This window comes from Lissotriton vulgaris, chromosome 2_1 (genome assembly GCF_964263255.1).
Source record: "Lissotriton vulgaris chromosome 2_1, aLisVul1.2, whole genome shotgun sequence".
NCBI lineage: Eukaryota > Metazoa > Chordata > Amphibia > Caudata > Salamandridae > Lissotriton > Lissotriton vulgaris.
Genome location: NC_141687.1, coordinates 1020539222 through 1020552837, shown reverse-complemented (window position 1 = coordinate 1020552837; position 13616 = coordinate 1020539222). Strand labels below are relative to the sequence as shown.

Here is a 13616-nt window from a genome sequence, read left to right as displayed (position 1 = left end):
TGCACCCTCTTCAAGAGTGGCTTTGCAGCAGCTGGTCACAAGCCACAGGGAGTTGGGAAGGTTCGAGGCATGTGGGCTGCTAAATTCATATCTAGTGCATAGATCGCCATCTAGTGTTGGGTCCGGATGATTGCACCTTGTTGTCCTGGAAGAGTCTTCGAAGTATCACGAGATAGGTGGCTCCTCCCCTGGACTACAGTGCGCATGGGCATCGACTCCATCCCCAGATTGTTTTTTTCCGCCATTGGGTTCGGATGTGATTTCGACGTCTCCTGTTCGGAATCGATAAAACAACTTTATTAAGGCCAAAAGGCTTTACTCACTCGTCGGTATTGTTCGCGTTCGGTCTCGTGTTCATTCCTACTCTTAGTGGGATTTCGTGTGAGTCGGTGACTCTTCGATCATCGAGGCCCTGTCGACGCAGCAAGACCCCGTCGTTGATAAGATGGAACGGAGTCCGTTCAAGTACTGCCCCGTGTGTGGTTCAAAGTACCCACACATCGACGTGCACCCAGTGTGCAACAAGTGCCTGTCGCCGGACCATGACGAGGCCAACTGTATGGCCTGTTCGAGATTCCGGTCGAAGAAGACCATCAAGCTTCGGCGCGTGGCGCGCCTTGAGGCCCAGCGATCGGCTCCGGCGCCAGCGGACATCTTCGGCGACCCCGCGGCAGACGAGCAGGAGCTTCACCTGCAGATTTCGCCGGCATCGGCGGAGGTCGAGACCGACTCCGGAGAAGCGGTCGAGGACCACGACCTCGGGGAAGACATCGAGGAGGTAGGGGACGACGGAGAACCTTTTGGGGCCATGGAAGATAGCTCGGAGGATGAGCTATGCCCCGTCCCAACTTTTACAACGGCTCAGGTCACGGGATCGCCACAAGGCCTTACCCACGACCATACGCCTCGATCCTCCGCCCCGCCTATCGGCCCGGCTATGGACACCTCTGCGGAGCCGCCATTACCGAAAACGAAACCGAAAGTGAAACCTTCGGGTTCGACCAAAAGCAAGATGGACGCCACTCCATCGACACCGAAGACGTCTGCTACGTCATCGACGCCGTCATCTTCGAAGGCGTCTGCTACGTCATCGACGCCATCTTCTTCGGATACCTCAAGGCCAAAAAAGACTGTTGATGCGGCTAAGGTTCCAAAAGTGGTTGAGCAGCCAAGCTCAAAGAAGGCCTCGGTGCCGCCTAAAGTCAAGCCCACCGCGTCGGCCGACAAACCGGTCGGCGAAGCCAAAAGGGGCGCCGTGCCGAAGCCAGGTGTCCCAGCACCAAAAGGAAAGTCGATCGATCAGAAGACATCAACAGCGACGCATGGAGCCGTAGGCGGTGGCGAGAGCTCGGCCGACGGCGCATCGGCAGCTCCAACGCCAAAAAAGGTGTCATCCACGCTCCAGTCTTCCCCAGGGGGTGGATCAAAATCGACAGTCGGATCGACGAAGCCGTCCGCTTCTTTTACGAAGCAGGTACAAGACTCCCTCAAACGGATTCGGGACAAAGAATCCACGTCGGGCCCGAAGACGCCCTCGGAGACTACTCCGGTTGTACCAAAGAAGCAAGCCTCGATGCCACTTCACTTTACCTTGCCACCAAAGGTGGTGCCAAAGGCTTTTGCGCCTCGATCGGTGCCCAAGGACTCGGTCGAAGGGAGGCATACTCAACCAAGTGGCGGTTCTGATCGTCAGCCCTTGTTGGATGACGAGTCGGAACACTTTATCGATGCTGACACTGGGAAACTGACCCTCAAAAAGAGAAAGATTACTTCACAGCCTCTGGAGCCGTTTGTAATCCCTCTAAAGAAGAAGAAGCCACTCCCGGGGTCCCCTCAACTGGTGGAGCCTATTTACCAACCAACCAGAAGTCCAACACCGTCACCCACTTGTTCGGATAGTGGCGAGGGCGACCAGGAGGAACAGTATACCTTCCCTGGGAACACTGACCCTGATGAACAACAGGACTCATGGTTGCCCTCAGGGGATCAGGGGGACCACCAGCCTATATCTGACCCGCAAGCCTATGGGCCTAAAACTTCTCCAACAGAAGATTCAACAGCATTCAATGCCTTAATCGAAAGGGCAGCTGCGAACCACAATGTAGAGATGCATGCTGACCCGGTAGAGGTGGACTTTCTATTCGACACTTTCTCTACTGCCGAAAAGACTGTAAAAACACTTCCTATGCTTAAAGGAATGATGAAACATGCCACTGACATTTTCAAAGACACTACTAGGGCGCGAGTGGTGAACCCTAGAATTGAGAAAAAGTACAGACCGGCACCTGGGGACCCAACTTTCATTCGGGGCCAGTTGCCTCTGGACTCTTTGGTGGTCTCTAATGCACGCAAAAGGGCGAACTCTCAGTCAACGGGTGAAGCTCCTCCCCCGGACAAAGAGTCTAAAGTGCTGGAGGCGTCGGGGAAAAGGGTGGCAGCGCAGGCAGCCAACATATGGCGCATCTCGAACACACAAGCTCTGTTGGCCAGATACGACAGGGCACACTACGATCCATTAGAGCAGCTTCTACAACACCTCCCTGATGAGTTTAAAGAGGGTCCGGAGATGCTCATCCAAGAGGGCAAGCTCATCTCCAACGCTGCTATTAAGTGTGCGCTAGACGTTGCGGATACGGCAGCAAGAGCCATCAACACTAGTGTGATGTTGAGACGCCAAGCATGGCTCCGCATCTCAGGGTTTAAGCCAGAGATACAAACGACTATTCTCAATCAGCCTGTTAATCCAGACAGACTATTTGGCCCAGAGGTGGACACCACACTTGAAAAAATTAAGAAAGACACTGAGACTGCGAAATCAATGGGTGCACTTCAGTCTCAGCAGTTTCGGGGAAGCACTTTTCGTCGCTCAGGCAATCGAGGTGTTACCAGAGGACACGTGGCACAGCAGGCGCAATTTACTAAGGGTGGTGCGCAATCCTCATACACTAAACAGAGTAGGGGTGGTTACAGAGGAAACAACACCAAGGGCAGAGGCAGAGGCAACAACAATTCCCGCTCCTCTGCCGCCAACAAACAGTGACTCCCTGTCACTGCCCCCGACCATCTAACACCTGTCGGGGGGAGACTCCCAACGGTTCCTGCCTGTCTGGAAATCCATCACCACGGACAGGTGGGTAAGGAAACTTATCCAGTTCGGTTATTGTCTGGAGCTAACGTCCACTCCACCCACCATTCCCCCAAGGCACCGTCCTATGTCAGCAGAGCACTTGCACTTATTGCAGCAGGAAGTTCTTGCGATGCTGCAAAAAGGCGCCATAGAGCTCGTGCTAGTAGAAGAACAGGGCACAGGTGTTTATTCCCTGTACTTCTTACTACCAAAAAAGGACGGCTCACTCAGACCCATCTTGGACCTACGCCCGCTCAACATGTATATTCTTTCAGAACACTTCCACATGTTGACGTTGCAGCAAGTCCTTCCACTGTTAAAAGAGGGAGACTTCCTCGCAACCTTGGATCTCAAAGACGCTTACTTTCACATACCACTCCATCCATCCCACAGAAAGTACCTCAGGTTCACCATTCAAAACAGACATTACCAGTTCAAGATACTACCCTTCGGAGTGACCACTGCCCCCAGAGTGTTCACAAAGTGTCTGGCGACCGTGGCGGCGCACCTCAGGAGACAGAACATACATGTCTACCCCTACCTAGACGACTGGCTGGTTCAGGCCAAGTCAGCTCAGCAGTGCGCCGCGGACATGTCCAGCACTATTCACATTCTTCACAGTCTGGGGTTTTTGCTCAACTATCCGAAGTCGCACCTTCAACCTGCCCATGTGAGGCAGTACTTGGGCGCGACAATCAATACTCTAACTGCTACAGCTCAGCCAAATCCAGCGAGGATCACCAGTATCCAGTCGCTCATTCAGAAGTTCAGGCCGCAACGCTCACTCCCAGCGAGAGTGTTTATGCAGTTGATAGGCATGATGGCCTCCTGCATCTTCATAGTCCCGCACGCAAGGTTACATATGCGTCCTCTCCAGGAGTGCTTGGCACACCAGTGGACTCAGGCTCAAGGACAGTTGAAAGACCTAGTGTTGGTAACCGGTCGGGCATACAACTCTCTGCATTGGTGGACTCCACACAACCTTTGCAAGGGCCGACCGTTCCAAGAGCCTGTGCCACAGATTATCCTGACAACGGACGCGTCTCTCCAGGGATGGGGAGCGCATGTACTCCATTACACAGTGCAGGGACTATGGTCGACACAACAGAAGACGATGCACATCAACTACTTGGAGCTGATGGCGATCTTCATGGCACTGAAGTCATTCAAAGTACATCAGTGCAACAAGGTCGTGTTGATCCGGACGGACAACATGACGGCAATGTACTATGTCCAGAAGCAGGGAGGAACACACTCTCCACAGCTGTCTCATCTGGCTCAGAGCATGTGGAAGTGGGCCATTCAGAGGAACATCTTCCTCATGGCAGAACACCTCCCAGGCAAGGACAATCAGATGGCCGATCTGCTCAGCAGGTACAGCCACCAACTGCACGAGTGGGAGATACATCCATCAGTACTCCACCCGTACTTCCAGCAGTGGGGTCATCCAGAGATAGACCTGTTTGCCACAAGGGAGAACGCAAAATGCCCAAGCTTCGCCGCCAGGTTCCCACACCCTCAATCGCAGGGCAATGCGATATGGATGAACTGGTCAGGCAAATTTGCGTACGCTTTTCCCCCAGCACCTCTCATACCGCTGGTGGCAAGGAAGCTGCTGCAACACTCGATGACACTCATCCTGGTTGCTCCAACGTGGGCACGCCAACCATGGTACACCACATTCCTGGAACTCTCCGTGGTACCGCATCAAAGACTACGCCTAACACCCAGGCTCTTGACGCAGAACCATGGCGACATTCAGCACCCGGATCCGCAACAGCCCAACCTGGCGATCTGGCTCCTGAAGTCCTAGAGTTTGGCTACCTTGATTTGCCCCCGGAATGCATGGACATTATCCGGGAGGCAAGAAGGCCCACTACCAGAGCTTGCTATGCAGCTAAATGGAAGAGGTTTGTCATTTACTGTACAAACCATCATATCAACCCGCTAGATGCATCCATTCCTAATATCATCTGCTATTTGTTACATCTTTACAAATGTAATCTGGCGTATGCTTCCATTCGGATACACTTATCCGCCATAGCGGCTTATCTCCAGAACAGGCAGCACCTCTCTGTTTTTAGGGTGCCTGCCATTAAAGCTTTCCTTGAAGGGCTGAAACGAGTCATCCCCCCCAGGACCCCACCAGCTCCTGTGTGGAACCTCAATGTGGTCCTCACCAGATTAATGGGACCACCGTTTGAGCCCCTACATTCCTGTGAGATTCAATTCCTCACGTGGAAAGTAGCCTTTCTCATTGCCATCACGTCTCTACGGCGCGTCAGTGAGCTACAGGCGCTCACAGTACAAGAGCCATTCATTCAGATTCATCCTAATAGGGTGGTGCTGCGCACTAATCCTAAGTTTCTCCCTAAAGTGGTGTCACGGTTTCATGTTAATCAGACCATTGAACTGCCCACATTCTTTCAGAACCCCGAAACAGTGGCAGAGAGAATGCTTCACACGCTTGATGTCAAACGAGCGTTAATGTACTACATTGACCGGACCAAACACTTTAGGAAAACACAACAATTGTTTGTTGCCTTTTCAGCCCAGCACAAAGGCAACCCCATTTCCAAAGCTGGAATAGCCAGGTGGATCGTTAAGTGTATCCAGATTTGCTACCATAAGGCTAAGCGCACCTTAACGGTCCCCCCCAGGGCCCACTCAACACGCAAGTTGGGGGCCTCCATGGCTTTCCTGGGTAATATTCCTTTGGAGGATATTTGTAGAGCAGCCACATGGATTACACCACACACGTTTACTAAACATTATTGCGTGGATGTGCATTCTAAACAGCAGGCAGCTGTAGGACAGGCTGTTCTTAAATCTCTTTTTCAAACTTCTGCAGCCGGCACGGGCGGCCGCCGTTAATGGAGGAACTGCTATGTATTCTATGCACTAGATGTGAATTTAGCAGCCCACATGCCTCGAACTGAATATGCTACTTACCAGTATGCATCTGTTCTTGGCATGTAGGGCTGCTAACATTCACATCGCCCGCCCTCCTCCTCGGCAGCCGTAGCGGCTGCAGACCATTCTTGCATTCATTCATTAGCATGGACATCAATTACGCTATTTCACTCCATCTCTAACACAATGGCTAAAAACAATCTGGGGATGGAGTCGATGCCCATGCGCACTGTAGTCCAGGGGAGGAGCCACCTATCTCGTGATACTTCGAAGACCCTTCCAGGACAACAAGGTGCAATCATCCGGACCCAACACTAGGCGGCGATCTATGCACTAGATGTGAATGTTAGCAGCCCTACATGCCAAGAACAGATGCATACTGGTAAGTAGCATATTCAATCTAGTGGCTGTAACACAAAAAGTTCAGAAAGAAATATAATGGTGGTCACCCAAGAACATAACTCTAGGCAGACCTATCAAGACTTCCACTCCCTCAGTGACCTTCACAACAGATGCGTCCCACAAGGATTGGGGAGCATGTTCAGGCCACCTGAAAGTCCGAGGACATTGGAACGACCCGAACTTCATAAAACACATCAACTTCCTAGCGATGAAGACTGTGTTCCTGGGACTGAAAGCCTTCCAAGCCCACATACTGAAGAAAAACGTTTTAATTCAAATGGACAACTCCGCAACTATGTTCTACCTCAACAAACAGGGAGGTACAAAGGCATTCAGACTAAGCAAACTAGCACAAGAGATTTGGAAATGGGCCAATTCAAGGAAAATCAAACTACAAACAATATACCTGCCAGGGAAATACAACAAAGAAGTGGATCAACTGAGCAGACAAAACAGCAGTTCGGATGAGTGGTAAATGAAACAGAGTACCCTGCAACACATCTTCAACCTCTGAGGGACCCCGGAGATGGACCAATTCGCAACAGTGGAGAACAAGAAATGCAATTTTTTTACCTCCAGATTTCATCACTATCTATCAAAAGCAAATGCCCTGTTACTAAACTGGTCGGGACATTGGCACACGCTTTTCTGCCAGTCCCTCGAATACAAACAGTCCTAGAAAAAGCCAGACAACCAGGAACAAATCTAATACTAAAGGCCCCTCAATGGGCAAGGCAAACCTAGTACTCAAGTCAGCTCTGACTGTCCAGGGGACAAAAGATCAAGCTCAAATCAGACTAGGACCTCCTCACTATGCAAGAGGGCCAGATTTTTCACCCAGAACCAGTGACGCTCAGCCTAGCGCCTGAATACATAGAGTTTGGACGTTTGAACTTACCTCAAAGAACAATGGAAATACTAAAAGAGGCAAAAAAAAAAACACAAGGCAATGCTATGCTGCAAAGTGGAAACGGTACACCAAATGGTTCACAAAAAACAACACCCTAAGCTCATTCTCCACGCAAGAGACAGTGCTCATATATCTGACATACCTGCTTGACAGTCACATCAACTATTCAAGTCTCAAGGTGCACCTAGCGGCAATTGTAGCTTATACCAGGGGAAAATCATGCAAAGGTTTCTTTAATGCACCAGTCATCAAAAGATTCCTTGAAGGATCAAAAAGGATTGCACCCCCAAGAAAGTCTCCAGCACCTATGTGGAGCTTAAACACAGTTCTAACACAACTAATGACAGAGCCATTCGAGCCCATGCATAAAGCAGAGTTCAAATACATTGCCATCAAACTAACTTTTTAATAGCCATAACATCCTTACGAAGAGTAAGTGAACTACAAGTGTTAACTATTGAAGAACCATACATGCAAATTCACAAGGACAAGGTTATCCTAAGGACAAACTCTCAATTCCTACCTAAAATAGTGAGCAGATTCCACTTGAACCGAAGCATACAGCTAGCAGTTTTCTTCAAGGATCCACAAACACGACTAGAAAGAAGCCTCCATACCCTAAACGTAGAGGAGCTTATTGTACCATCTACAAGAAACAAAACACATCTGTAAAAAAACAATCAGTTGTTCGTTTCTTATTCAAATGCAAAACAGGAGCACCTGTGACGAAAGGAACAATTGCTCGTTGGATTGTAGAAACAATTCAGATATGCTATGCTGCAGCTGGAAAAACCCTAAACACATGGCCAAAAGCACATTCAATAAGAAAAAAGGGAGCAACCCTGGCGTTCATGGCCAATGTGCCAATAGACACCGCATGTGCAGCAGCAACATGGGCATCTCCACACACATTCACCAATCATTACTTCATGGATATACAGATGAGTAAGGAAACTCAGATAGGACAAAAAGTACTTCAACACCTGTTTGCAAAGTTTTCCTCATCTTACCACAGCCTCCCCAAAGAGTGAGAAACTGCTACACAATCTAATGCGCAACATGTGAATCCAGAAAAGGTTTCCTGCAGCAAAATAAAATGGTTACTTACAAGTAGTAGTAGTAGTTTTGCAGCTTGAAGAGTTTTCTAGATTCACATGCGACCCACCCACCTCCACTACAACGAGGAAAGCTAACAGGTGGGAAGTTATAACACAGTAACCAAATAAGTAGCAACTGAAGACAGCAGAATTGAAAAGATTCCCTATAAAGGAAAAAGGGAAAAAAGCATCTGAAGATGGCTACCACACACAGGAACTTCCGGGGTGCCGTCTGGCGTTACACAAGGGACGGAACTAGCACCAAATGGTGGTCAACTACGCCCCCCCACACAAAAAAAAGAAACTACAAAGACTATTCCGGACCCAACCACTAGATGGCGGAATAATGAGCAACATGTGAATCCAGAAACCTCTTCAAGCTGCAAAACTACTCCTAATGGTAAGTAACCATTTCGTTTCTCGACACAGGCTACCTCTTTCACATCACAGTACAGTCAGTCCATTGAGTCTGGTCCTAACTCGTATGAAGGCTGCTGATCTTCCTGTCCCTGTTGCAGTTCTTCATCTTTCTTGGTGGATAGATTTTGATGGAAGTAATAGGTGAGCACATTATATGATTAAGGACATTTTGCTTAGTGTTCAGTTTGTTATTTTGGTAGTGAACGTGCCTTGATGTTCTCAGACTTGTGGCTACATGATGTTGACAGACATCCCATATTATGACCAGGTATTGCTTATTCTTTTCAGGCAGTTGTTGAGCCAATCAGGTATTTGTAGTTGTCCTTTCTACTCTTCTTCTAGAGCTGACACTAGGGATTTGGGGGTAGACATTCAGCACATCCATGCTCAGGCTGAAGGCATGTCTTTGTCTAAGTGATGTTTCCTTGTAGGCGACAGGCTGCCTATATAAACTGGCCTGATGCAGTAATGCAAACTCAGGATCCTTCCCTGTTCATTGGGAATTGTTGAGTTAAACAATGGTCTGGAATGGGACCTATCTTTCTAGCTGGATAGGAACAACTGAAAGATGAAAAGGCGACCAGTAGTGGTATCGGATTAAAGTTTAAAGTATGTCATTGGATGATTAATGTGGCACATTTGTGCGTTTGCTTTAACATGGTAAAATGATGTAGCTTAAAAGGAGGACATGTAATAACGACAATACACTAATATATTCAAAGATAAGACTGTAATTGAAAAAATTGTAAATAAAGTTTAAAACAAACCTTCTGTGCTCCAAGCCTCCATATGTATGATCAAGGCAGAACACGGCATACCAGGAAAAGGGTTAACTTTGTCTTGGTTTGGGAAAATCTGAGAGCAAATGCAAGGAATGTAGCCATCTTTTAGAATAAATTTAAGGCTAGATGTGCCTTCGCCTTTGGAATAATAGCTCTTCCTCGAGGTGGCCAGTTTTAGATGAACCATCGGTTTTAACACCCCGTCTCCATCTAGCACAGCGCCTTGCATCGCCCACGGGCGAATCCATAAGCCAGTGCGGCTGCATGAGCCTCAACGTCTCTAGTTCTACTCAAAGCCAGAAAAGTGACAAAGACAGAAATAAAAGTGTTATTTAGCATAAATGCTTTGAAAGATGGTGTAATACCATTAAAACACATTGAGAACCAATCATTTAATTCAATCCTTATGTTTCACTATCTGTCTAAATATTTGCTGTTGGGCCCCAAGATTTATGATTCTGTTCACATCTTGCCTCTGCGATTTGGAGCCTTTGTTTTTTGTACTTTCCCACTGGAAGCCCAAAGGTCAAAGTTTATTTTTTAAAAGTGGTCTATAAATGAGTCATTCGTTCTCCCTGTTTTGATCGCTGAGTCCAATAATGCATTGTCTTACCTCTCTACTCCTTTTGGGAGAGCACTTACCTGTGAGACGCCGCCACCGCCAGGAGTCGCAAAGGGGCCGCCATTATCACGCCGCCACGAGTCAAACGAACGCTGACATACCGCGCCGCCGCTCCGGGACTTCAATTCCCGGCAGCCCTTGCGGCGGCGCGCTCCGTGACACCGCGCCAGGAGGCGCCAGGGGGCATAAGAGCAGGCTACGCCCGGCGGAGCGGGGGAGAGCACTTACCTGTGAGACGCCGCCACCGCCAGGAGTCGCAAATGGGCCGCCATTATCACGCCGCCACTTCCAGGAGTCAAACGAACGCTGACATACCGCGCCGCCGCTCCGGGACTTCAATTCCCGGCAGCCCTTGCGGCGGCGCGCTCTTTGACACCGCGCCACGTGCCAGGAGGCGCCAGGGGGCATAAGAGCAGGCTACGCCCGGCGGAGCGGGGGAGAGCACTTACCTGTGAGACGCCGCCACCGCCAGGAGTCGCAAAGGGGCCGCCATTATCACACCGCCAGGAGTCAAACGAACGCTGACATACCGCGCCGCCGCTCCGGGACTTCAATTCCCGGCAGCCCTTGCGGCGGCGCGCTCCGTGACACCGCGCCACGCTCCAGGAGGCGCCGGGGGGCATAAGAGCAGGCTACGCCCCGCTTCGCGGGACGCCCGGGGGGAAGCCCGGGCAAAGGGCGGGCCCTCTACGGCCCTCATCGGCAGACAGGGACAGGGCCAGAAACCCTGTTGGATGCTTGAGGTACACCCTACTATCCAAGTAAGACATTGTTGTATTTAAATCTACACCTACTGTTGAGACAGAGGAGACAGTCTTCTGGCTTTAGTGGCAGGATGCCGAAAAGAGGTGTTGTTCCTATAGCAAATACTATGGAAAACTACTTGGTCCAAACTGTGCAAAAAATAAATACACAGAGGAGAGAATCTTTGGGGTTGAGTCAATCACCTGACCTACGATGTTTGAGCCCTACCATACTTCCCCCCACTGATGATATTATATCCCTGGAGACTGATCTTGAAGCTCGTTCTATCCTTCCTATTAATCAGGATACCGGCAACTTAACTGAAAATACTGTGCCAGGCCCTGAGGTATTTATTGCGGACCCTGTGAACAATATAGACAGTGACTCTGAACAGGAGATACATGCTTGTCCTTCAGATGAAGATCAGTCCATATCTGATCAAGCCCCCCGGTCAGAACACTCTAGGGCAAAAACCCAGCCAAAACGGGGAGGGTTAAGGTCGGGGACAAGGAGGAAGAGGGCAAACACTCCAAAGGTTAACTTAAAGGAAAACGGAGAGGGAAGAGCAAAGCTCAATGTCAATGTTGATGATGATTTGTTTGTAAAAATTGCTGAGCTAATTGAAAGTATAATTAAAGCCATCGTTAAACCTCTAATTGCTAAAATAGACAAATTACAAACTGAGGTTAAAAAGCTAGGTGGCCAGCAGAATAAGCTAGTGGTGGGTGTTGAAAATGTTACTACGCTGGTTGTTAACTTGGGCAATAATACTGGAGAGCATGTTGATCCCGAGGGTGAAGGAACAGATGAATTATCGCATAATAATCCCCTAACGCAGTTACCGGCTCTAAAAGCTAATGAAATAGTTGGTAAAGGGGATGGTCCTTTAACAGTTGAAATTCCCCCAGTACAAGCCCAGTTAACGGACCCTTTACAATTTATAGTCGAAGCTTCACCTGTTGTCCTAGTACTAGCCAATGTTCCCCCCCTAGAAGCTGGTATAGTAGAATCCCCCTCCTCTTTGTCTAATAAGGCATTGCAATGGCTCACAAATAACATGAGGCTAGCCCCGGGGGGGGGGGGGGGGGGCAGCAGTTGGCTCAAGAGATTAAGAACGCAAAAAGGGTTTCCTGGTTAGGAAATCGTCCCAAAAAATTTAAAGGGGATTGTGTGGCAGTGAGTTTTTCACATACAGGCGTTTTGCCAAACATCCTCACTAACTTATTCCCGCCCCAACGCAGGCAGGGTACTGTTGTCCCATTAACTTTAAAAAAAATGTATGGAGAACAACAGAATGTCACCTACCCTAGGACTCCAGCTTTTGGGTGGGATAATAATTGGGATACAAACAACAGATGGGGCTGAGATCAACACCGAAATACTGTAAACCACCCAGCTCTTTCAGTTCACCAAAATCCTTTTGCACAACCCCTTTTGATGTCTAACCGATGTGCTCCTCTATCCTTTCTGGATCAAAATGATTGACTTTTGCCTGAACATATAAGCCAAGAAGAGAACAATGTACCAGTATTTAGTATGCTTACTTGGAATATTGCGGGAATCAGGGCTAAAGTAGGCAATGTGGCATGGACAGACTTTATGATTAAGTTCGACATTATAGCATTGCAGGAAACATGGGATACAAACAACAGTTTTTCTTTAGATGGCTATAGCCATTTCTGTATTCCCGCAGTGTCTAATGCTGCAGGAAGAGCCAAGGGAGGATTGTTAAGCCTCTTTAAACTAGATATTAAAGGTAGCCTAAAGAAATGTGACTCGGGATCCGAGCATTGTTTAATTGTTGAACTTTCCTCAGTAGAATCTCCCAACATTCTATTTATAAATTTTTATAATTCCAATGCATCAGACTGTACTCTATATAGTCTAGATAGATTGGACCATTTTTTGTCAGTCTATAGTGAAAATGTTAATTCTTTTGAAATCATTTTCTTGGATGATTTTAATATACACACTCTTATACATAACAAACAGGGGGATTGTTTAGAGAACTTTCTAGCAAGATGGAACTTATGAGTCTGGCTGCGGGGAGGGGGGGGTTAGGGCCCCTACATTTAAGGGAACAGACAATGGCTCTATTATTGATTACATATTCATTTCAGTATGCTTTTTAGCTAAGGTTTTAATGTACAAAACTGTGGTTTCTGTTTTCAGTGATCACAACCATGTCTCCATGGACCTAGTAACTTCTGATCTTATAGGGCGTAAATATGGCCCTTGTAACAATAAACAAGTACTCAAAGTTAAAGACCAGGGACGCAGACTGAAATGGGACAGTATAACCCCGGAATCCTTCGTACAAGAGGTACTCTCTGAGGCTGAGGATGAGGTTGGTGTGTGTCTATCTAGTGTGTCCGAAGATAGGGAAGTGATATTTGCATTTGGTAGTATATGTAGTAAGATTAATTGCAGGCTATCTGTTGGTTCTAAACCTAAGACAATGCCCATCAAAAGATGGTTTGATCACAGATGTTCAAAAACACACTCTGCACTGCTAAATGCTTTAAAAGCTGTTCCGAAAGATCGTGAACTTATCACCACCTGTAGAGCCCAGTATAAAAAGGCCATAGCAGACAGGAAA

General features: G+C 48.3%; 2 protein-coding genes across 3 annotated transcripts in view; both read left to right on the top strand.

The window, feature by feature from the left end:
- Positions 1 to 13616, top strand: part of TANK (TRAF family member associated NFKB activator) — a 225733-nt gene that overhangs the window by 120207 nt on the left and 91910 nt on the right. The gene's annotated exons all lie outside the window — the stretch shown is intronic.
- On the top strand, positions 446 to 3040 carry LOC147731550 (uncharacterized). Its single transcript, XM_086958767.1, has one exon. It carries the CDS (start codon positions 446 to 448, stop codon positions 3038 to 3040), a length of 2595 nt encoding a protein of 864 aa, XP_086814893.1.

Bases quoted from the DNA above. Each gene is read 5' to 3' on its own strand.
- LOC147731550 (XM_086958767.1), top strand. From the start codon at position 446: ATGGAACGGAGTCCGTTCAAGTACTGCCCCGTGTGTGGTTCAAAGTAC.